The sequence below is a fragment of the Apteryx mantelli genome, chromosome 4 (assembly GCF_036417845.1).
Source record: "Apteryx mantelli isolate bAptMan1 chromosome 4, bAptMan1.hap1, whole genome shotgun sequence".
Taxonomy (NCBI): Eukaryota; Metazoa; Chordata; class Aves; order Apterygiformes; family Apterygidae; genus Apteryx; species Apteryx mantelli.
This window is the reverse complement of record NC_089981.1, coordinates 14319785-14344981: the sequence shown is the minus strand read 5'-3', so window position 1 is coordinate 14344981 and position 25197 is coordinate 14319785. Positions and strand designations below refer to the sequence as shown.

General features: G+C 43.9%; 1 protein-coding gene across 1 annotated transcript; it reads left to right on the top strand.

Moving 5' to 3' along the window:
* Window positions 1-23074: 23074 nt before the first annotated feature.
* On the top strand, window positions 23075-23968 carry LOC136991956 (olfactory receptor 4S2-like; the record flags this gene model as incomplete). The annotated part of the gene is made up of 1 exon (XM_067295457.1): window positions 23075-23968. A coding segment is annotated over exon 1 (894 nt), but the record flags the coding sequence as incomplete, so codon positions are not given.
* Between the last annotated feature and the right edge of the window lie 1229 nt (window positions 23969-25197).

The following is a 25197-nucleotide window of genomic DNA, read 5'->3' as shown; positions in this document are numbered from 1 at the left end:
GCCAGCCTTATGACACCTCAGCAGCCACAATTTTGCAACCTCTCCTAGTGTTAGCCTTCAAAACACGATGTCCGCTTCTGATGTCACAAGGTCTTTCAACACAGCTTAGCACCCACAGTATTACCTGCCACTTCATGCTATCTTTCAGCACAGTCCCTCACCACACCTCAGGCACTTCTGATTTCACAAACTCCATGAAGACAGCCCCTGGCCATGTAGCATCCATTTCAAGTTTCACAACTTCCCTCCACACCCTGCCTTGTCCCCATCCTGCCCATCATCAAATTCACAACACACATTCACCATGGCTCTGTCAACAACCCCCTTGCCAGTATTCACTATCCAGCTGCAAAACCTCGTTCATCTCATCATGTACAGTCCCTCCTTGTCCAAATCACAGCTCCCCTGAGCATGACCTGCTGCCATAGTGGTGTCCAGAGCCAGGTGCCGAGGTAAGTGGAATGAAAATGGAGAAAAGACCTTTCTCCTTTCCTGGCACTAAGCGCAACCCTACGGGGAATTATTTTGCAGCAGGAGGTAGCAGCAATTCTTCATTTGGACTTGTGCATTAAGTCACCTCTGGTAGTCCATTTGGCTAGGGAAACAAAAGGACATGAATGTGATGCTAGCCAAGTTGCTGCCATGTGTGCCACTGGGTACAGAAAGTGGCAGGCCGATTCATACTAGGTTAGCAGGCCAGACGCTATTGGCCTGATCTCTGGCTTCTGTCATCTGTTGTTCCTCTTCCTTTCCCAAAGACTGTAAGACTTTGTTTACCTTCCTACCCAATACTCTTGTTTCCTGCAGTGACTACTGTTAACCCTCAATAACCTGCCCAAGACTCCAGGCGACAGTAAAAGGACATTTAAGTTAGGGGACTATTTTCACCAAGGCATTTCTTTACCAGTATTTATTCTCATTAACTGTAGGATTTCTGTTTTCACTGTGGAGATCGCTGGCATTCTGTGCAGAGGAGATGGAGACATTAACTATGTTGCTATCAGGCCATTCCACATTTCCAGAAATTTCAGCAAAACAAAGGAAAGGACAGTAGCTGAGACAATGTCTTTCCTGACATCCATGAGACGTAAGCTACAAATACACAGTAGAGTTGAGAGAAACGATGAATTTGACTTGGGCCTTGGTTGAGATGATATGCTGATATAAATCAGCATGTCTATTTGCTTCGTTTGTTTCATTTCTTAGGTTCACCTTTGACTGCAGCTGCTCAGGTTAAGAAAGATGGGGCCCATCATGACAGTGAGATTTGTCTGCCCTAAGTTATTTTGTTTAAAAGCTAGATGTCTATTTCACACCTAATCGCATCCTAAAATCAGTTCTGAGGTAGATCAGATGCATCTGCCTCCAGAGACATTCATTTTTTAACGCAGAAGAGCCTAGAGTGACTAAGTCAGGGTTAAATTCGCTGACTTCCATCTGCATTAAATAGGTGACGTCCTCCCTCAGTTTCCCAATTCGTAAATGAAGGATTTTTTTGGTTGACTTGGTAATTCACTGACCTCTGTTAAAACATGCAAATTCTTGCAAAGAGGCTTTATTCACTGGATTTCCAGTGATGAAATTTCTGGTGAGATAGGACTTGGAGGGTCATCAAGAGGTCACCCAGGACATCTTCTGTCCCTATCAAAACTTAATCGTAACCACTCCTGAGAGAAATGAGCCCAAGCTGTCCTTAAAAGACTCCTGTGATAGGAATTCTTTACCATCCCTGGAGGATGGTGACTCTTCCTACAGCTTGAGGTTTCTTTCTTTTTTTCCTTTAATGAAGATTTCTCTTTTACATGTGTTTTGGAATACACAGAAGTGAAAAAAGGAGAGAAAATATCTAGATTACAAATGGACTGTTTTAGCATTCACAATGCTAGGAAGCCAGAGCAGTGGACCTAATGGCCCTTTACACATGGGAAATCCATACAACTGTCAGCTTGGAGTAAGGAAGAACTCCGAGAAGCATTAACTGGATAGTTCCATGCATATGCTTGTCCAGCTGAATACTCAGCTACTCCTTTGACTGTTATTTCTTATGGAGAAACCCTGAAATGCCTTTGTGATATCATTAGAAAAGCATTGACTGACAACTGTTTCTTTAAAATATATTTACTTAAACTTTTCAGTCAAGACAGAACTCATTCTCCTCCGTTGCCCCTTTCTTTCACGCCTTCCCTTCACGAAGCCTCCACCCCTCCCTCCTCCAGCCCCAAGAGCCCTTCAGGTGGAAGATTTCCTGGGAGAGGGTTAAAATTGGTGCTTAAAAGGTTTTCTTCTCAGCCCTTTTTGCAGCTGCTGGGATATGAAAGCATCATTCAACACACCCAGGTCACATCATCCACACAGCCTATTAAACCACTTCTCACACAGGCAGGAAACATCAAGATGCACTTGTGACACACGAAAGCAAGTAATGAATTAGATGGGGTTGGATTATACACTAACAGCCACCTCCTAAGCAAGTTTTGGAAGCTTTCCAGAAGCCATTCTATGTTCTTTAAAGGTGCTGTGCTCTAACACATTCATACCAGGAGAGACAGAAGTTGAGGAGATAAAGCTGTACAGCCCTTACACAAAAAATTAGATCTCTAAACACAGGCGAGGTAAGTTTTGCAGCTTCTCTGGCTTCTCGCTTTGCTTTGCTTTGCTTTGTTTTGCTTTGCTTTCCTCTTCCTTTTCCTTTCTTCTTGCACAAATGTGAAAATACAGAAAGGAACTTCCACTGAAGTTATCAACTGTCTCTAGTTATCTTTGGCTAGAATCATATACAGAGCTAGTTCTACAGCCGCAGATTCGATTGCTTCGAAATTATTCTTTTGTTTCCCATAACCACCTGAGATTTCAGGGAAGAATGCATGCAGTAAGGAGATGGTGCAATTTCTCACCCTTTTTGAGATGTTAAGAGTACACATGAGATTCATTTTATTTTGCAGCTGATTGCATTATGTCATATAGCTCAGGTCTACCCCTGCAAAGGCACTTGAAGAGATAAGCCATAACTGGTGGCAATCCTCTACTGAATTAGTCATTCTAGTAATCCTCTTGGAGTCAGCAGTAAGAAACGGGTACCTGCAGCACATGATTCATCACATCTACAAGTAGACTGGTCAGGTGTAATATGCCTAGCTTAGGTACAGGTGCCTACATGACTTAAGGCGATGAGATGAGATCAGACAGATGGGTAGTTTGTTAAATGCAGTTTGGTGGTGATGGAAAGGACCTTTTCAAGCAAGATACATGGTCGAGCTGTCTGAATTGTGAATCAGTCCTTTTGTAGATGCACACCTTGTTTTTAGATCAGGAGTTTGCCATCTGCTGGTATTCAGGCATATAGTTTCCCCTGACCATTTTTCTCTTGGTCACTCCTTTCTGACTGCCTAAATACGGCCCTGCGATTGCTGTGGTATGCTTCCAGTCATGCTCTGGCTTGGATGGAGCCCAGCTATTTCTTTTCGACTGGGTACTGCACAGCCATAAAGGTGTGCCCATTTCATCCCTGTCATTTATTTTGTTGAGAAGTCTACGTCGTTGCTCAGTAGAAGGAAGAGGGGTAGAAAGGATCACGACCTGGTAAGACGAGGGAGAAACTGACCTCCCGTTGTTCTTACTGATCCTTTTCATGTAGAAATATCTGAAAAGGAACCATCCATGTAAATTTTACCCTTCTGCTTGAAAAACTTTCATCTAGTGTAAGTACAACTGTAAGCATAGGAAAAGTCCCTACCTTTGCCCACTTCCTCTCTCGGCTTCACTTTGTGGGTTTGAAAGTAATCTTGGCTTTTCTCAGTTTCAGTGTTTCCTGTGGATGCTTCATCACTTTGTGCCTGCACAAAAGTTTCTGATTATGCTGCAGATTGAAGTAGTTGGTAGATAACTTGGCTTAACTGAATCATTCCACAGATTTGCTCACAGATCACGAATACAAATGAGAAGACCTGGTTGTGATGTAATTCTGCAGGACTTAAAATGGTGCATTTTAACACCAGCTGACGGGGAATGTTTTGATCCTAGAAGGAAGCCCATACAGTGGATATTTTTATTAAAAGAGTGCCTGCTTTTGGCTGACCTTAAACTCTCTGTGAAGAGTTTCATCTGGTGGTTCCCAGACTTCTTTGAGCAAGGGAATTCTGGTGGCCTGGGTGCATAATGGCAAGCTAGAGACGTTACACTCTTTCTAAAGATGTAGGCTACTCATTTATTAGTGACATGTAATGCTCGATGGGTTGTAGCTGGAATGCAGGGTGAATCAAAGAAGTCCCATGTTTATGCTGGAATGTGACCTTGTCTCGAATGAGAAACTGTATGGATGTAGAAATGCCTAGGGACAAGGAGCTCAGCCATAACCTGAAACAGGTGGATGGCATTACAAAAAGCTCTGAGCTACTTTCTGGCACCAAAAGGGATTATTCTCTGAGGGTCATTCTAAGCTGGTGGTGCTAATTTGCTTAAGCTCCTCATAGTGAATGGAGGAAAAAAGGGTTCTGCAAAGGACCCTAATTTAGTCTTTCTGAATCAGCCTATGAATCAGACTTATACTGGCTGTTGAAGGAGTTTAGTTAGATTAGCTTCATTAAGCTAAGTTAACCCTTGAAAGCATCACGCAGAGTGTATCAAAAATCACACTAGGTAAAATCAGTACAGTGCTGGGACAGAAGATCTCACAAGAGTCTTTCATTCTTCCTTCCTCTGATAGAAACAATGCTGAGATTTAGAACAATGTGAAATACTCCATTAAGTCATATGTGCTATTTTTTTCCCCTCCATGATAGATAACCTTCCCAGAACTCATTTTTCAGCCTGTGACATTTCATATTTACGTTTCCAAATGTATAAACACAAGAGAGTTCTTTTCTCTGCATGTGGGTACATTTCCCTTCTAAACAAGAATTCAAAGATCATGTGTACTTATAAAGCCAATCATCATTCTGAGCAATATTTCCAGGTATTCTTAAAGACACCCATTTTACAAAGATTGCTGTCAGGGACTTTGTCTCCCCTGAGGGCAAACATGCTGCATTATCTGCCTTGTAGTGCCCAAGGTGAACACTCTGGCCTTGTCCTTAGTGCATGGAAGGCTACCAGCCATGGAGCCAGTCCTTCAAAATCCTGGAGGGCCAGGATTAAGGAACATATCACAGAGTGCACCTATCTCTGTGCCACCAAAGCCATGGCAGAAGTTTTGTAATGTGGAGAATTAAATAGCTGTGAAAAAATACATGACAGAAACTAAACACTTCATAAGCTTAATACTAATGCTATATCTTTCTTGGTTTGTATCCACTTCTGATATAGAACTCATCATTAATAATGAAAAAATGCTAATGAATCACGTGTCTGTCTTTATTTTCCCAGGGGTATAAGCTGTATATTGCATATTGCCACCCAACTGATCAACATGGAGAATGTAAGCAGTGTGAAGGAATTCATTCTTCTGGGCCTTTCAAAGAACCAAGGGGTGCAGAAAATATGTTTTGTGGTGTTTTTGTTCTTCTATATTGTTATTGTGGCAGGAAATCTGCTCATCGTTGTCACTGTAGTTAGCAGTCAGCATCTGAACTCCCCCATGTATTTCTTTCTCTGCCACCTGTCCATTGCAGATCTTTGCTACTCTTCTGCCACAGCTCCCAAAATGATTGCTGACTTCCTTGTTGAGAAGAAAACCATTTCCTTTGGGGGTTGCATGGCACAGCTGTTTGGGTTACATTTCTTCGGCGGTGCTGAGGTCTTCATCCTCACAGCGATGGCCTATGATCGCTACTTTGCCATATGCAGACCCCTGCACTACACCACCCTCATGACCAGGCGTGTGTGTGGCTGGATGGTGATGGGTTCATGGGTGGGGGGCTTTGTGCAATCCCTGGTGCAGACCCTCGTAACCGTTAGCCTCCCTTTTTGTGGTCCCAACAAAATTGACCACTACTGTTGTGAGGTCCATCCCCTACTACAACTGGCCTGTACAGACACCTATGTTGTGGGCATCATTGTCGTTGCCAATACTGGAATGATTTGTTTGGTCTCTTTCACAATCCTGGTCACGTCCTACATTGTCATTTTGTTATCCTTGAAAAGGCAAACGTCCGAAGCGCGGTACAAAGCCCTCTCCACCTGTGGGTCCCACATTACTGTGGTGATTCTCTTCTTTGGGCCATGCATATTCACCTACATACGCCCATCCAGCAGTCTCTCGGAGGAGAAGAGGTTAGCTGTGTTTTACACTGTCATCACGTCCATGCTGAACCCACTCATCTACACGCTGAGAAATGAGGAGGTAAAAAGTGCCATGAGAAAACTGTGGAATAGAAAAGTCTGGAGTGAAAAGGGTGAGGTGTAGAACTGTGGTAACATTTTCTCAGGAGCTGAGAAAATCAAGTCTCTCTCACTATAATTCCATTTTGGAAAATTTACTGAAAGCTCCCTTTTGAAGAAAAGCTTGGTTTTAGCTGTTGCAGTAATTAGGAAGACGCTGAAAGTTCATGTTTTGATTGGAATGGCATTGTAAACTCTGTGACTGGCAGGGCTTCCCTTTATGATCTCTTTTTGAATAGCACAGGCCCAGGACTGGGGCTTCCAAGCACTGCTGAGACACCAGCAAATAAATAAATGAATGCTGTCAAAAATATTAAAATGTGTTCCAGGCAGAGCATCCCATTAGTCCGAGCTCTCCCAGGTGTAAACTTTCCGTCAGACAAACTCCATCTACTCTGTAATCTACTCAGCTAGGAAACGATGGCCCAAGGTGTCTGCAAGGGCTGTTGGTCACCTGCTGCTGGAAGCAATTGTGCCAAAGGCTTCCTTCCCCTTTACTTTGGAGTAAATGCCTTCTTAGGAGCACTGCATTGTCATATGCTGAATCCATGGGTTAGCAATTAAACTGCTGATATTAGATGCAGGCTGGGTCATTTGCTGATGCAGATGATATGAGGAGAAGCTTCTCCCCTTCCCATTCCAGTGCAGCAACTCTCTGCCTTTCTGCAGTAGTTCACCTATCACTAATGCCCTCCTTCCTAGCCATCCCCTCTGCCCTTCATCTCTGCCTCAGATTTTGCATTTTAATGTTTATTACTAATAGCGAATCAAAGATCCAAGTGAAAGATAAATTGCTCACTGTAAGAAATTGTCGCCACCAAAGAAAGCATTGGGGGGCAAAGAAAGCATTGGGGGGCACAATTTTATGTGTCAGTGAAAAAAAAGAGTTGTTTGGGAATAATTCCTGTATGCAGGATAACTCCTAGCCCAACAGGGCACATCTACAGGCCCAGGCAAAGGAAGAAACATGTATTCCAAGGGAATAGCTGGAGCAGCTACTCCTGCAGGAGGGAAGAGAAGAAATGTGAAGACGGAAGATTAAATCATCTCAGAGCCAGCCAAAGCTGCCACAGGGAGGTTAGTTGTAGCAGCTAAGGTTCTCCACAAGGACGAAGGAGCCACGAGGAGCCACGGGACCCTGACTCCTACCTTGCCAGGAGGAAAAGAGCAAATCAGGTGCGTGAGGGAGAAAGATATCTGTGTAATGCACTCTGAAAGTAACTAAAGCACTTTCTTTTTTCTTCCTTCACTTCACGTTCCCTGGAAACACTGGCTTGCACTTGTGTTGCATCTTAACATGGCTTAAGTGTGATTCAAGATAGGAAGGTGTTCCCTGCACAGGAGAGTGGCAGATCTACAGACCAAACCCTGGGACAATGTCGTAAATGCTCTGGTTCCCCGAATGTCCTCTGCTCTATGCAGGGGGTGGCAGAGTGGGTTCCCATTTCACAGGCATGCACCAGTACACTGCGGACGTCTCCGTGTCTTCTCCTCACCGTGGTGGGTTATGTGGATGGCAGCCAGCAGGACGGAACTGGGATAAATCCTGATTCTCAAGGCTTAGAGGGATAGTGTCCCTCAGGCCTGGGCCAGCATGTCCCTCACCCAGCATTCACACTCTGTGGACACAGCTAAAGGTGGGACCATCCCCACCTATTTGTAGCAGTCTAAATTCTTCATGCAATGAAGGACAGTTGTCTAGCTCAGCACCATTGTCAACAGAGAGGGACAGGCGCCTTCAGAGGTTGGTCTGTCTCACCCGGGGTGGGGCAGGTAGAAAGACAGATGGGGCCCACTGACCCCCTTCATACTGAAACTGCTGAGGGGTTAGGGCACATGGCCAGTTCAAGCTAAGGCTTCTATTTTAAAAACTGTTTGTTTTTTTTCTAAATGTTTTGGGGAAGAACGCCATGATTTTGCAGATTTCTCTTCTGGCTGCCAGGTGCTAGCAGGCAACAGTGGGACCATAGTTTACGGAAAGCGTCAACAACAACAACAACAACAAAAACAACATTTGATTCCTCTACACATTGGCCCAGATTCTTATAATGACTTTATATGAGGACTAAACAGCTGCTTCTGTATTTTGCATTCTCTGAGTAAAAATACCTGGCAAGTAGTGAGGCCTGACCACAAACTTTTTTAAAGTCTTGAAATAATTTCCTCGTTTACTTCTTGTTTCAAACTTGTACAGACCAGATGTCTAAGTGCCAACAGTCATATAGCACAGTTCTGATAATTATTTATGCTGCAAACATGCAATGGTAAGAGCAAGTTAATAAGAAAGAAGAAAGCATATGTGAAATATTGTCTTGGAAGGGAAAAAATATCTGACACGTGTAAGAGACATCTTTACTCAAAAAATGTTTGATTGCAAGGGCAATGTGAACACAAACTCTTGCAAATGGTCAGCCATGACATTGATTTTAAATAGAAATGTTTCCAAAAGAAGCACATAGCTAATACTAAATGAAGTCCATTTATCTGGACAGCATTGGAAAGCAAGCAAGAAAGCAAGCAAACCCCCACACAATGTGACATGGTCTAGGTGATCACGCTCCAGAGTCACCCTGTAGAGATTACTCTAATAGCTGTCCAAAATATATATTTTAGCTCCCCGTCCACTGATTCTTTCTGACAAAGAAAACTTCACATGCCTCTGCGATCTCATTGCTTCTGGTAAGCTTGTGCTTCTGCTGTGCAATTTACTTGAAATATTTCTGCCACAACTTCCCCATCTGGAGAGAGAGAGAGAGAGAGAGAGTTGTTCTTGCAGATGCTCTTGGAAGTTGTTTTTGCAGAATGAGAAATGGAGCTAGACATTCAGGCTGTCCGTTTCATCCTCTGTAGTTTTCAACCCTGGCAGAGATGTGGACTGCTCTCGTGACACACAAGAAGCAGCTTGGAGCTGAGAGGTTTTGATGAAACTGCCTGAAGTGCTCCGAGAGGTCATCAGAGGAGAATAGCAGGCAAACTGTTGGAGACTAGCAAATATAAACTGTGTAAGTTTTCTGATCTTGCTTCTTTGTTTTGTTCAAGCATGACTATGAAATCCTGTCTTTGAAAAGAGGCGTTATTGTTGAGTGACTTTTGTGAGGTGCATTTTATGAAGTAGAAAGAACTCCAATTTTTTTTACCCTTTGTTTTAATTGGTGTCTTCTTTGCTTATTTTTCAGTTATATGCCATTTCCAGAAATATCTGTCAAGAGGAAGATTCTGGTGTTACAGAGTCAAGGAGTCAATAGGTAGCTGCAGCACTTCCTATGTACTCAATCTTAACTTTGGGATTAAGATCCCAAAGGACTTGCCAGTATTGTGGACATTGTTATGCAGCTCTTGCCCTCTGTCTTTTCAGTGTAGAAACGGAACACTAGTGATTCTTGCGTACTGCACTAGAGTGCAGCAAAGGTGAATACAAGGGTGTTGGTGAATAAAGGAGATTCAGCAGCGGTGTATTTATTACCCCAGTGGCATCACAAGTGTGTTTACGGGGGTTTCCATGCCTAGTCCAGAACTTGGCTGAGGTGTACAAAAACCTTACTGACACATCGTTAATGCAGATTATCCCCAGTATTCACCCACGTACTGTAGGAAAGGTGGTCTGAGGAAATACAAGCCCGCTCTTTTGGAGACTGAGGTCGCAACCCAGAAACTCATGAGCAATAACTGGAACCAATCCACACAAGATGTAGCCCAGTACAGCACTTATAGCACAATGACTCTCCTGCTTCAGGTTTCCTGGCATGCCTTGAACATGGTCTGATTTCACTTAGGGCGCCTTAAAGACAGTTTGTGCCTAAAGGCACATCTCTGCTAAACAGACATGAGGTAGGTGTCCACTTTACCTCCTCCAGAAGGATCTACGCTGATAGTTGAAGTGGTGTTAATTAGCCAGCTGCCTTGTGTCATGATGTGAACACTGATGGTTGCACAAAAATGCATGGACATTCTACCAGAGTCAGAGAGCAATAGCAAGGACTAGTTCTGTTGAATTCCTTCAGAGGGTTGAAAAAGAAGGTACGTTCACTGCTTGAGCAGAATTCCTTAGGGCATGACTAGTGTGTTGAGACTCAAATCAAAACATGCACTATCCTTCTCAGTCAGTTTTTCGTTTCCAAATCAACACTTCAAAAGTGGATGTTTAGGGAGCCTAGCAGCTAGTCTTCCTTTTTAAAAGGGGCAAAGATCAGAAATAAGAATCTGGAGGATATTTCCACCAACTCCCTCAAACAAATAAACGGAGCTCGCTGTTACACACTTCAGTAATACATTCTGAGTCAGATATCAACTGTCACTCCTTGAGAGAAGCATTGACTTTGAAAGGAAACTTTCCCCAAAAGGCATAAAAGGGAATACATTGATATTGAACATACCAGTGATCGTCATGGATGTGTACTGATAGCACTGTGTTTCTAATGCCATCACAGGTGGCTTTATTCTGTGCTTCAGGTCCTGTCTACGTGACGTATGTGAAGAACAAGAACAATGTGACGGAGTTTGTCTTCCAGGGACTCACACAAGATGATGCATTAGCAAAAGTATGCTTCACATTCTTCTTAGTCTTCTATGCCACTGTTATTCTTGGAAAGCTGCTTAGCATCATCACTATACAGAACAGTCAACAGCTGGACTCTCCCATGTACTTCTTCCTGAGCTGCTTGTCCTTTGCAGATATCAGTTACTCTACTGTCACAGTTCCCAAACTCATTTATGACCTTCTTGCTGAAAAGAAGACCATCTCTTTTGTGGGCTGCATAGCACAGCTCTTTGGGGTCCATCTCAACCATGGGGAGGCAAAGAGAAGTGTTCAGGAGGGACTTTTCAGGAATGTTGTTCTATTTTTGGCATGGCTGTTCAGAATAGAACTGAAACGAAATTCAAAGTTGTATGTAGCTCTCATCTTTCTTTGGAAACTGTCAGTCAAAAGGATGTGAGCATATTGTCACCAGTCAAACCCAAGCCTTTGGGGTGGTATTGTGGCTTTTACCTTTAGACACCTTAGAGCTGTGTAAGTCTCAGGTCTAGGCTTCTCCTGGCATTAAGAGGAATAAGAGGAGTGAGATGATGTCCTTGACAGGTCGATCCTGCCTGTATTCTCCCTGTGATCCTCCAGAAGATGTTCTGGATTACTTCTGGCCAGGTTTTCACAGGGCCCTCGCAGGTCTTTGGAGCAGACTCCAGGAGAAAGGGGACCGCCTGCTGTGTGCCTTCCTTCGCTGCCCCCGCAGTCTCTTGTGTGTCTGATAGAGCCTCACTGCCTCCCCAGCTTGCTGCTGTTTTACAGGAGTGCTTCTGGCCTGCAAGGGGGCTTGGCTCTACCCAGCAACCTTTGCCAGCAAATCAGGTGGTCGACCCACTGCACCTCCTACTACCTCCTTTGCAAGGTCAGGGCTAGCCAAGTTCTCTCCTGTCTCTAGTGGCTTCTTTGGGATGGGAATTTGTCAGTCTTCCCTTCTCTCTGCCCGGAGGAACTTCCTACACAGTCCTGTGCCCCACAGATGGTGGGAGTTTTGTGGCAGTAGGGGGACTCTCTTCGTTATTCCCTTAGGATTCCTTCCTTTGAACTCTGACACACTCACATCCCTTTCTTCATTTGTATTTTCACAGCCTGCACCCTGCCTCACCCTGAATCTCTTCCTTTTTCAGGGAGAGCTTTCAGTTTGTGGCTGGAGGGAGGTTGGCCTGTTCCTTCTGGGAAGCAGGGACAGCATCCAGGCAGACACCTGGGGAAAAGCACTCAAGCAGAGGAGAACATATATTCCCATATAGCTCTCCCTTCCTTCAATACATTGCGGTCATGCTTCCTTCCACATTTCTTTTAGAAAACCTTTTTTTTTTTCCCCAAAATGAATGTTGAGGGGTGGGGAGAGATCCCTTATATGGTTTATTGCCAAAAATAATTGTTTTTGAAATTATTTTTGACCAGACACTCTTGACAATATGTGATCTATGCAATGGCTTTAGGAGCAAGAAAATTGATGGAGAAGGAGCTGAGATTTTTGCTCTCAATTAGCGTGAAGGTTGAAAGCAAGAAGCAAACAAAGACCAAGCTGATACATTTCCAGATGGTGTTTAATAAATTTAGCACCCAAGGACAGTGACAGTAAGCAGAGTTAGAAAGCTATGCAGCCTGCTTCTCATGCCATATTGTGCAGGAGTCTAAATGAACAAAGGGCATTTGAATATTGGTTAATGTAGCAGACTAGCAACATGGCTTGGGATAACCCTAAATTAAAGCCTTATATTCACTTCTCCCCCCCCCCCGCCCCGATTTCTAGAGTCCAATGGTTTAAAGGAATCTTCATAATCTTCCTCTCTCTTTCCTTTTGTTTCCAATGCAGAAGGTGTTCAGGCAAAAGAAGGGATGAATTTAAGAGGGCATAGTTATTGTTTTGTGGCTTTCCCGTTCGTCTTTGTCATCTGCTGAATCTTTAAAGGCCCTCTGGAAGGCCAGCCTGAGGGTGAGCCGAATCCTCCGATCCCTGTAGCTGCCCACGATGAAGTAAATAACTGGATTGAGGCTGCTATTGACGCAGGACAGCACAAAACCAGTCTCTGGGGAGTAGAGAAATTTATAGCCCCAGAAGTCAAAGAGGATCAGGACGCTCAGCGGAACAGCAAAAATGAGGAAGAAGAGGACGGTGAGCATAATCAGGGTGAAGAGCCTGCCTGTTTGGAGGTGCTGGGAGCTGCACTTGACTTTGAGGAAGAGGGTGAGGCTGAATACCAGCATGAGGGGCGTGCAGAAGAGGAAGTCCAGGACTCCAGTGGTGATGAGAAGTATGTGGCAGTTGCTAGAGGGGTGAACAGTGCTAGAAACTTACCCCAGCATGTTCAGCAGCAGCGAGAGGCTCCAGAGCAGGCCGGAGATGATGCCGGACTAGTGCTTTGGGCGATGGCTTTGGCACCAGATGGGACAGAGGACAGGCAGGCACCTCTCAATGCTGATGGCTGTCAGGAGATACAAGCCAGTCCTGTATGTGAAAAGATCCAGGAAGAGGAATATCCCAAACTGCACTCCCACATTGAAGTGCATCAGGTACTGAACTGTTTCGATGGCGAAGCAGAGCAGGTAGCCAAAGTCAGCGGCAGCCAGCTTCAGGATGTAGACAGTGAAGCGGTTCCTCCGGATGCGGAAGCCTAGGTACCACAGAACTGTGCCATTTCCCACCATGCCAGAGGCAGAGCTGATGAGGCAGAAGCTCTCCATGAACTTGAGGAGAGCCTATGACGGCTCTGCCTTTTGCACAGTCCCACTGTAATTAGCTCCATGAGCCAGGCTGGTTGTATTTGGGAGGAAGGTTGATGTAGTTTTAGCACTCATAATGAGGGCTTCACTGTGAAGTACTGGTCTGTCGCTGTCTCTGATTTCACACAGACCTGTAAGCAGAGAGCACAGAGGTGGTAGCTCGTGTGACTTTCTCTCATGATCATCTGGTGGTGTTTGCAATGCCTTTCCAGCTCTTTGTAGCCAGAGGTAGATTCAGGGAAGGATTGCTGTGTTTGGACTTGGAGCCCAGAGCTTCTATGTGTCATTTAAAACACCGTATCTGAGGCCAAATTGTGTGTGGCATGTAGGAAAAGCTAGATTACAATGTACGTGTCTCTTTTTGAACTTATTTCTTGAGGCTCCTTTTACAGCCAGTGGTGGGAAACAAGTAGGCTAAAATAAAGCAATGTTAGCTCAGATTGATCATACCCAAAAAGTTCCTCATTTTCCTGTCTTAATAAAGAGGGAACCCAGGGATATTAGCTCAGATATAACTGTCTTTGCTTCATATAGCTAGGATTAGGTGAGATGAATATTGTCAAAAGTGTATGAAAGTTGTAGACAATCAACATACAAATTTAGGCAGCTTTAACTCAGACCAAGTTCTTCCTATCCATACTCCCAGAAAACATTGTCGAGTAGTCATAATAGCTGGTAGTTTCTTATGTTGATGACTGATTTCTATTTTAATGAAATGTAGTTTAATGTGATTGGTTTGGCCTCTGGAGCCTTATGTATAGATAATAATTCAGTCTGACAGAGTCAGGCCTTACTAATTTCTTAGAAGTTTTAAGAAGCATGTGTAAGAGAAAGTGTCTGACCCTCACATGACATTGGAATTATGGCTTAAATAACTGTTTCACACCGTTCTGTCAATTCACCCTGCTCCCTCCCCCATGATACTGGGATTTGAATGAGAATCTTGCCCCGCGAAAAACCTCCAAAACCAAAGGTCCAGAAATAAAATTCACTCCATTTTTGTGCAATGAGGTCAAACTGTGTGACTCTTTCCTACTCGCCCTGCCAGCTGTTAATTTGGACATGACAAGATAGAGAAGTGCCATGAAAGACAGCAGGAGATAGTCAAAAAGAAGAGAGAAACAAGTCAAAATAAGGACAGCGGTGAAGAGGTGAATCATGGGATAATCTAACCGACACGAATAGTTCCTTACCCCTTTGTCAAATGCCACAGCAAGTGGGGAGACAGACTGCCTGAACGGGTGAAATGTGACAAATTGAAACATTATTGTTTCGTCTCAACAACCCACCCTGTCTCCAGTGCTACACGGAAAGACTATGCAGGTAATCTCCTCGTCCAGCTGATGGCCGGGGCAGCGGGGATAGTTTTGCCGCATGAGTCTGTGACAGGCATATACACCGGCAGTGCTTGGTTGGGAATCCAAGTGGAACCATTGCACCTAACTTTATCCATTAAGAATACAAACGTCTCATTGCACTTAGCTTTTAAAGCTACCATTAGAATTAATGGAGGTTTAGGAGCACCTGCAAGGGTAATATTTTGGCCCTAAGATAGGTGTCTTAGGTGTGCACAGTCAGCTGCCTGTCTTTCTCTGCTGACTGCAGACACATCCCATGGTGCTAGCTTCACCTAGTGGCTTAACATCTGGATGGCTGAAGGCAGGTGAGGTGAACTGCACCCTTAATGTCATCACCACAGCTTGCAGGATGTGTCTTTTAGGGTTGACTGAACCCAGGGAACTTCTGGCACTGCGGCATACTCTTTTGTAGGGAGCTAGAAGATTCCATCCTCAGCCATTATGAGACCTCGAGTGTTTCTAACATCAAGCCTTTAGAGACTGTTAGATCCAAGAAAGAATTTAAGTATGTACTTCTGAAACGGACTAAGGGAAATAAAAAGCATTGTCTCTTTCAGAAAGCAAGGAGTGTCTGTTGTAGCACAGTTTGTTTCAGAACAGGCAGGTAAGTCCTGCATGTAACATGTGAGTCCAAACTCACCTTCTGTTTCTTTCTCTTAGTAGAGTAGCTTACTGCTTGCCCAACAGCACTCACAAGGCTACCTGCTCCCTGAACATCTGTAGCAAGCCCATTGAAAATATATGGCCTTATGACTGTGTCCACTTCCTCTCCATCTGGTTGTGGGGTCGCAGCAGATCTCCCACAGTGAAAAATTATCAGACCTTGATCCACAGTAGAAAGTACCTGAAGCAGTTGCTAATTCTGTGAACCAAGTCTGCTGTGAGGAGAAAGGAAGACCCGATGGTTAGTGGTTACCCGCCCTTTGGAGAATCCAGTTGCAGCACACTCCTCTGCCACAACCTCTCTATGTGACCTGAAGCAATTTGCCAACTGATTTAAAGAGGACGCAACTATTTGAGTGGCACCTACCTCTGCCTTTGCCCACTCCAACCTTCTCACCAGGTGCTCACATTAAGAAAGTGGTGGTTTTACCTCCCTGCTGCCATCATCTCCACAAGGCAATTCACCCCACCTGAAATGTGGGTCATCCTCTGGAGGTGCCTCTCTCTCCGTTGGCCATTTAGGGAACATCAGGTGATTACGTTTCTCTCTAAGGCATTTCAATCAGATTTCATAATGTTAAACAGCATCACCATGGGCCACTGATAGTGTACTGTCACGTAGTGTCATACTGGTTGTAATGGACGCCCTGTGGAGATATGCCAAATCATCAAAAACTTTGCATTCCATATAATGCAAGTGAAGTAACCATCCTTTGACTTCCATAGACCATGCAAAAACAAGTGGAAAAGTTGCTCACAGTTCTCGTATATCTCTTATAAGACTTTGGTAAGACTGATCTCCTGCCTCCGAAGCATATTCAAAACCTGAGTCTACTTCCTTAATGAAACTAATTAATGAAAGCCTGCATCAAATAGCAGCAGTCTAGCTGGTCTTTCTTTCCCTTGAGATTAAACATCCTTCCTGTGGTTTACATGCTGAGTACAGGATAGTTCTTGTGGCAGCTGTTAGTCTGAACAAACTTGGCACCCCAACGACATCTCCTTGTCTGGACACAGAGTTATGCTGTTGTGTTTTCTCAGCTAATCTTAATTGATCATCTAAGACCAAAACTGCTAATGTTTGATCTCTGAAGAATGCCACCTTCTATGACGGATGGGCATTTAGGGCAATGCAATAGCATTTGTTCTTGGAAAAAGATCCCTAGAAAGAAGATCTCCTTATCTTGAAGATGATCGAGACAATTGTGTAGCTATAGCCAATTTCCAATCAGCAGGAAAGGAAAATATTGGAGCTCCTTTCCCCCAGTTCTTTTTTCTTCTGCCTTCCCCTCACCATCTCTCCAAAATCATGGCAGAAAGCAAGAGACAGAGGGCAATGGCAAAGATCGTTGCAGCCATCCAGGACTTTCTCACCTTCTTGTGGGTTCCTTGGTATTTCAAGGACTATTTGCAGTAACTGCCTGGTGTGGATCTGCTGGTGAAAATTGTCACCTGAATTCTGTGTCCAGACAAAATCCTTGTGCTGTAAAATCAAATCCTGGTGCTGGGCTATTTAGACACTGTTAAAAAAGCCATGGTCATTTCAATGTGACATCTGGAGAAACAGCCAGTCACTCTCTTGAGGAAGTATCTAGTTTTTTGCATGTGGTCACTTAGATTTCAGCCACTACCCCCTTCCCTCCCAGCACAGAACCTATCACTGTCATGGCTTAGGAAATGCTTTTTCACTACTTCTCCTTTCTTCAGACAGTCTCACGATATAAAGAACACAAGAACTGTCTGTCCAAAGTTATAGCTTGACTCTTGCACTGATGCTTTGCTTCCCAGATGCATCCATGAGCAGCTCTAGTTTCACAGACCTTGCAGAAGATGCTCTACTGCTGCTCAGGGTCACACAGATTGAGAAATTGTCAGTCCTCTTCCCTAATGCCTGCTGCTGATTTCACAACCTCCCTCAACACAGCTTCTCATTCCCCAAGGGTCCACTGTCACTGCAGAACCTCCCTTAGCACACTCATCACTATCGAGTGTCCTCTTCTGACCGCAAAACCTCTCCCAATACAAGTTGTCACCATACATTGTCCCCTACTACTTCACATTACCTGTTCTACAGTAAGGTCTCCTTGAACTCTGTAGCCAGCCTTATGACACCTCAGCAGCCACAATTTTGCAACCTCTCCTAGTGTTACCCTTCAAAACACGATGCCCGCTTCTGATGTCACAAGGTCTTTCAACACAGCTTAGCACCCACAGTATTACCTGCCACTTCATACAATCTTTCAGCACAGTCCCTCACCACACCTCAGGCACTTCTGATTTCACAAACTCCATGAAGACAGCTCCTAGCTATGTAGCATCCATTTCAAGTTTCACAACTTCCCTCCACACTGTGCCTTGTCCCCATCCTGCCCATCATCAAATTCACAACACACATTCACCATGGCTCTGTCAACAAACCCCTTGCCAGTATTCACTATCCAGCTGCAAAACCTCGTTCATCTCACCATGCACAGTCCCTCCTTGTCCAAATCACAGCTCCCCTGAGCATGACCTGCTGCCATAGTGGTGTCCAGAGCCAGGTGCCGAGGTAAGTGGAATGAAAATGGAGAAAAGACCTTTCTCCTTTGCTGGCACTAAGCACACCCCTATGGGGAATTATTTTGCAGCAGGAGGTAGCAGCATTTCTTCATTTGGACTTGTGCATTAAGTCACCTCTGGTAGTCCATTTGGCTAGGGAAACAAAAGGACATGAATGTGATGCTAGCCAAGTTGCTGCCATGTGTGCCACTGGGTACAGAAAGTGGCAGGCTGACTCACACTAGGTTAGCAGGCCAGATGCTATTGGCCTGATCTCTGGCTTCTGTCATCTGTTGTTCCTCTTCCTTTCCCAAAGACTGTAAGACTTTGTTTACCTTCTTACCCAATACTCTTGTTTCCTGTAGTGACTACTGTTAACCCTCATTAAGCTGCCCAAGACTCCAGGCGACAGTAAAAGGACATTTAAGTTAGGGGACTGTTTTCACCAAGGCATTTCTTTACCAGTATTTATTCTCATTAACTGTAGGATTTCTGTTTTCACTGTGGAGATCGCTGGCATTCTGTGCAGAGGAGATGGAGACATTAACTATGTTGCTATCAGGCCATTCCACATTTCCAGAAATTTCAGCAAAACAAAGGAAAGGACAGTAGCTGAGACAATGTCTTTCCTGACATCCATGAGGCATAAGCTACAAATACACAGTAGAGTTGAGAGAAACAATGAATTTGACTTGGGCCTTGGTTGAGATGATATGCTGATATAAATCAGCATGTCTATTTGCTTCGTTTGTTTCATTTCATAGGTTCACCTTTGACTGCAGCTGCTCAGGTTAAGAAAGATGGGGCCCATCATGACAGTGAGATTTGTCTGCCCTAAGTTATTTTGTTTAAAAGCTAGGTGTCTATTTCAGACCTAATTGCATCCTAAAATCAGTTCTGAGGTAGATCAGATGCATCTGCCTCCAGAGACATTCATTTTTTTCCGCAGAAGAGCCTAGAGTGACTAAGTCAGGGTTAAATTCGCTGGCTTCCTTCGGCATTAAATAGGTGACTTCCTCCCTCAGTTTCCCAATTCGTAAATGAAGGATTTTTTTGACTGACTTGGTAATTCACTGACCTCTGTTAAAACATGCAAATTCTTGCAAAGAGGCTTTATTCACTGGGTTTCCAGTGATGAAATTTCTGGTGAGATAGGACTTGGAGGGTCATCAAGAGGTCACCCAGGACATCTTCTGTCCCTATAAAAACTTCATCGTAACCACTCCTGAGAGAAATGAGCCCAAGCTGTCCTTAAAAGACTCCTGTGATCGGAATTCTTTACCATCCCTGGAGGATGGTGACTCTTCCTACAGCTTGAGGTTTCTTTCTTTTTTTCCTTTAATGAAGATTTCTCTTTTACATGTGTTTTGGAATACACAGAAGTGAAAAAAGGAGAGAAAATATCTAGATTACAAACGGACTATTTTAGCATTCACAATGCTAGGAAGCCAGAGCAGTGGACCTAATGGCCCTTTACACAGGGGAAATCCATACAACTATCAGCTTGGAGTAAGGAAGAACTCCGAGAAGCGTTAGCTGGATAGTTCCATGCATATGCTTGTCCACTTGAATACTCAGCTACTCCTTTGACTGTTATTTCTTATGGAGAAACCCTGAAATGCCTTTGTGATATCATTATAAAAGCATTGACTGACAACTGTTTCTTTAAAATATATTTACTTAAACTTTTCAGTCAAGACAGAACTCATTCTCCTCCTTTGCCCCTTTCTTTCACGCCTTCCCTTCACGAAGCCTCCACCCCTCCCTCCTCCAGCCCCAAGAGCCCTTCAGGTGGAAGATTTCCTGGGAGAGGGTTAAAGATTGGTACTTAAATGGTTTTCTTCTCAGCCCTTTTTGCAGCTGCTGGAGTATGAAAGCATCATTCAGGACACCCAGGTCACACCATCCACACAGCTTATTAAACCACTTCTCACACAGGCAGAAAACATCAAGATACACTTGTGACACACGAAAGCAAGTAATACATTAGATGAGATTGGATTATACACTAACAGCCACCTCCTAAGCAAGTTTTGGAAGCTTTCCAGAAGCCATTCTATGTTCTTTAAAGGCGCTGTGCTCTAACACATTCATACCAGGGGAGACAGAAGTTGAGGAGATAAAGCTGTACAGCCCTTACACAAAATATTAGATCTCTAAACACAGGCGAGGTAAGTTTTGCAGCTTCTCTGGCTTCTCGCTTTGCTTTGCTTTGCTCGCTTTTCTTTCCTCTTCCTTTTCCCTTTCCTTTCTTCTTGAACAAATGTGAAAATACAGAAAGAAACTTCCACTGAAGTTATCAACTGTCTCTAGTTATCTTTGGCTAGAATCATATACAGAGCTAGTTCTACAGCCGCAGATTAGACTGCTTCGATATTATTCTTTTGTTTCCCATAACCACCTGAGATTTTAGGGAAGAATGCATGCAGTAAGGAGATGGTGCAATTTCTCACCCTTTTTGAGATGTTAAGAGTACACATGAGATTCATTTTATTTTGCAGCTGATTGCATTATGTCATATAGCTCAGGTCTACCCCTGCAAAGGCACTTGAAGAGATAAGCCATAACTGGTGGCAATCCTCTACTGAATTAGTCATTCTAGTAATCCTCTTGGAGTCAGCAGTAAGAAACGGGTACCGGCAGCTCATGATTCATCACATCTACAAGTAGACTGGTCAGGTGTAATATGCCTAGCTTAGGTACAGGTGCCTACATGACTTAAGTCGATGAGATGAGACAGTTTGTTAAATGCAGTTTGGTGGTGATGGAAAGGACCTTATCAAGCAAGACACATAGTCGAGCTGTCTGAATTGTGAATCGGTCCTTTTGTAGAAGCACACCGTGTTTCTAGCTCAGGAATTTGCCATCTGCTGGTATTCAGGCATATAGTTTCCCCTGACCATTTCTCTCTTGGTCATTCCTTTCTGACTGCCTAAATATGGCCCTGCGATTGCTGTGGTGTGCTTCCAGTCATGCTCTGGCTTGGATGGAGCCCAGCTATTTCTTTTGGACTGGGTACTGCACAGCCATAAAGGTGTGCTCATTTCATCCCTGTCATTTATTTTGTTGAGAAGTCTATGTCGTTGCTCATTAGAAGGAAGAGGGCTAGAAAGGATCATGACCTGGTAAGACGAGGGAGAAACTGACCTCCCATTGTTCTTACTGATCCTTTTCCTTGTAGAAATATCTGAAAAGGAACCATCCATGTAAATTTTACCCTTCTGCTTGAAAAACTTTCATCTAGTGTAAGTACAACTGTAAGCATAGGAAAAGTCCTTAACTTTCCCCACTTCCTCTCTCGGCTTCACTTTGTGGGTTTGAAAGTAATCTTGGCTTTTCTCAGTTTCAGTGTTTCCTGTGGATGCTTCATCACTTCATGCCTGCATGAGAATTTCTGATTATGCTGCAGATGGAAGTAGTTGGTAGATAACTTGGCTTAACTGAATCATTCCATGGATTTGCTCACAGATCACCAAGACAAATGAGAAGACCTGGTTGTGATGTAATTCTGCAGGACTTAAAATGGTGCATTTTAACACCAGCTGACGGGGAATGTTTTGATCCTAGAAGGAAGCCCATACAGTGGATATTTTTATTAAAAGAGTGCCTGCTTTTGGCTGACCTTAAACTCTCTGTGAAGAGTTTCATCTGGTGGTTCCCAGACTTCTTTGACCAAAGGAACTCTGGTGGTCTGGGTGCATAATGGCAAGCTAGAGACGTTACACTCTTTCTAAAGATGTAGGCTACTCATTTATTAGTGACACGTAATGCTCGATGGGTTGTAGCTGGAATGCAGGGTGAACCAAAGAAGTCCCATGTTTATGCTGGAATGTGACCTTGTCTCGAATGAGAAACTGTATGGATGTAGAAATGCCTAGGGACAAGGAGCTCAGCCATAACCTAAAACAGGTGGATGGCATTACAAAAAGCTCTGAGCTACTTTCAGGCACCAAAAGGGATTATTCTCCAAAGGTCATTCTAACCTGGTGGTGCTAATTTGCTTAAGCTCCTCATAGTGAATGGAGGAAAAAAGGGTTCTGCAAAGGACCCTAATTTAGTCATTCTGAATCAGCCTATAGAGAGACTTATACTGGCTGTTGAAGGAGTTTAGTTAGATTAGCTTCATTAAGCTAAGTTAACCCTTGAAAGCATCACGCAGAGCGTATCAAAAATCATACTAGGTAAAATCAGTACAGTGCTGGGACAGAAGATCTCACAAGAGTCTTTCATTCTTCCTTCCTCTGATAGAAACAATGCTGAGATTTAGAACAATGTCAAATACTACATTAAGTCATATGTGCTATTTTTTTCCCCTCCATGATAGATAACCTTCCCAGAACTCATTTTTCAGCCTGTGACATTTCATATTTACGTTTCAAAATGTATATACACAAGAGAGTTCTTTTCTCTGCATGTGGTTACATTTCCTTTCTAAACAAGAATTCAAAGATCATGTGTACTTATAAAGCAAATCATCATTCTGAGCAATATTTCCAGGTATTCTTAAAGACACCCATTTTACAAAGATTGCTGTCAGGGACTTTGTCTCCCCTGAGGGCAAACATGCTGCATTATCTGCCTTGTAGTGCCCAAGGTGAACACTCTGGCCTTGTCCTTAGTGCATGGAAGGCTACCAGCCATGCAGACAATCCTTCAAGATCCTGGAGGACCAGGATTAAGGAACATATCACAGAGTGCACCTCTCTCTGTGCCACCAAAGCCATGGCAGAAGCTTTGTACTGTGCAGAATTAAAAAGCAGTGAAAAAAATACATGACAGAAACTAAACACTTCATAAGCTTAATACCAATCCTATATCTTTCTTGGTTTGTATCCACTTCTGATATAGAACTCATCATTAATAATGAAAAAATGCTAATGAATCACGTGTCTGTCTTTGTTTTCCCAGGGGTATAAGCTGTATATTGCATATTGGCACCCGACTGACCAACATGGAGAACGTAAGCAGTGTGAAGGAATTCATTCTTCTGGGCCTTTCAAAGAACCAAGGGGTGCAGAAAATATGTTTTGTGGTGTTTTTGTTCTTCTATATTGTTACTGTGGCAGGAAATCTGCTCATCGTTGTCACTGTAGTTAGCAGTCAAAGTCTGAACTCCCCCATGTATTTCTTTCTCTGCCACCTGTCCATTGCAGATATTTGCTTCTCTTCTGCCACAGCTCCCAAAATGATTGCTGACTTCCTTATTGAGAAGAAAACCATTTCCTTTGGGGGTTGCATGGCACAGCTGTTTGGGTTACATTTCTTCGGCGGCACTGAGGCCTTCATCCTCACAATGATGGCCTATGATCGCTACTTTGCCATATGCAGACCCCTGCACTACACCACCCTCATGACCAGGCGTGTGTGTGGCTGGATGGTGATGGGTTCATGGGTGGGGGGCTTTGTGCACTCCCTGGTGCAGACCCTCATAACTGTTAGCCTCCCTTTTTGCGGTCCCAACAAAATTGACCACTACTGTTGTGATATCCACCCCCTACTACAACTGGCCTGTGCCGACACCTATGTTGCGGGCATCATTGTCGTTGCCAATGGTGGAATGATTGCTTTGGTCTCTTTCATCATCCTGGTCACGTCCTACATTGTCATTTTGTTATCCTTGAAAAGGCAAACGTCCCAAGGGAAGAACAAAGCCCTCTCCACCTGTGGGTCCCACATTGCTGTGGTGATTCTCTTCTTTGGGCCATGCACATTCACCTACATACGCCCATCCAGCAATCTCTCGGAGGACAAGAGCGTAGCTGTGTTTTACAATGTCATCACACCCATGCTGAACCCACTCATCTACACACTGAGAAATGAGGAGGTAAAAAGTGCCATGAGAAAACTGTGGAATAGAAAAGTTTGGCGTGAAAAGGGTGAGGTGTAGAACTGTGGTAACATTTTCTCAGGAGCTGAGAAAATCAAGTCTCTCTCACTATAATTCCATTTTGGAAAATTTACTGAAAGCTCCCTTTTGAAGAAAAGCTTGGTTTTAGCTGTTGCAGTAATTAGGAAGAAGCTGAAAGTTCATGTTTTGATTGGAATGGCATTGTAAACTCTGTGACTAGCAGGGCTTCCCTTTATGTTCTCTTCTTGAATAGCACAGGCCCAGGACCGGGGCTTCCAAGCACTGCTGAGACACCAGCAAATAAATAAATGAATGCTATCAAAAATATTAAAATGTGTTCCAGGCAGAGCATCCCATTAGTCCGAGCTCTCCCAGGTGTAAACTTTCCATCAGACAAACTCCATCTACTCTGTAATCTACTCAGCTAGGAAATGATGGCCCAGGGTGTCTGCAAGGCTGCTGGTCACCTGCTGCTGGAAGCAATTGTACCAAAGGCTTCCTTCCCCTTTACTTTGGAGTATATGCCTTCTTATGAGTACTGCATTGTCATATGCTGAATCCATGGGTTAGCAATTAAACTGCTGATATTAGATGCTGGTTGGGTCATTTGCTGATGCAGATGATATGAGGAGAAGCTTCTCCCCTTCCCATTCCAGTGCAGCAACTCTCTGCCTTTCTGCAGTAGTTCACCTATCACTAATGCCCTCCTTCCTAACCATCCCCTCTGCCCTTCATCTCTGCCTCAGATTTTGCATTTTACTGTTTAGACTAATAGTGAATCAAAGATGCAAGTGAAAGATAAATTGCTCACTGTAGGAAATTGTCGCCACCAAAGAAAGCATTGGGGGGCACAATTTTATGTGTCAGTGAAAAAAAAGAGTTGTTTGGGAATAATTCCTGTATGCAGGATAACTCCTAGCCCAACAGGGCACATTTACAGGCCCAGGCAAAGGAGGAAACATGTATTCCAAGGGAATAGCTGGAGCAGCTACTCCCGCAGGAGGGAAGAGAAGAAATGTGAAGATGGAAGATGAAATCATCTCAGAGCCAGTCACAGCTGCCACAGGGATGTTAGTTCTAGCAGCTAAAGTTCTCCACGAGGACAAAGGAGCCACGAGGAGCCATGGGACCCTTACTCCTACCTTGCCAGGAGGAAAAGAGCAAATCAGCTGCGTGAGGAAGAAAGACATCTGTGTAATGCACTCTGAAAGTAACTAAAGCACTTT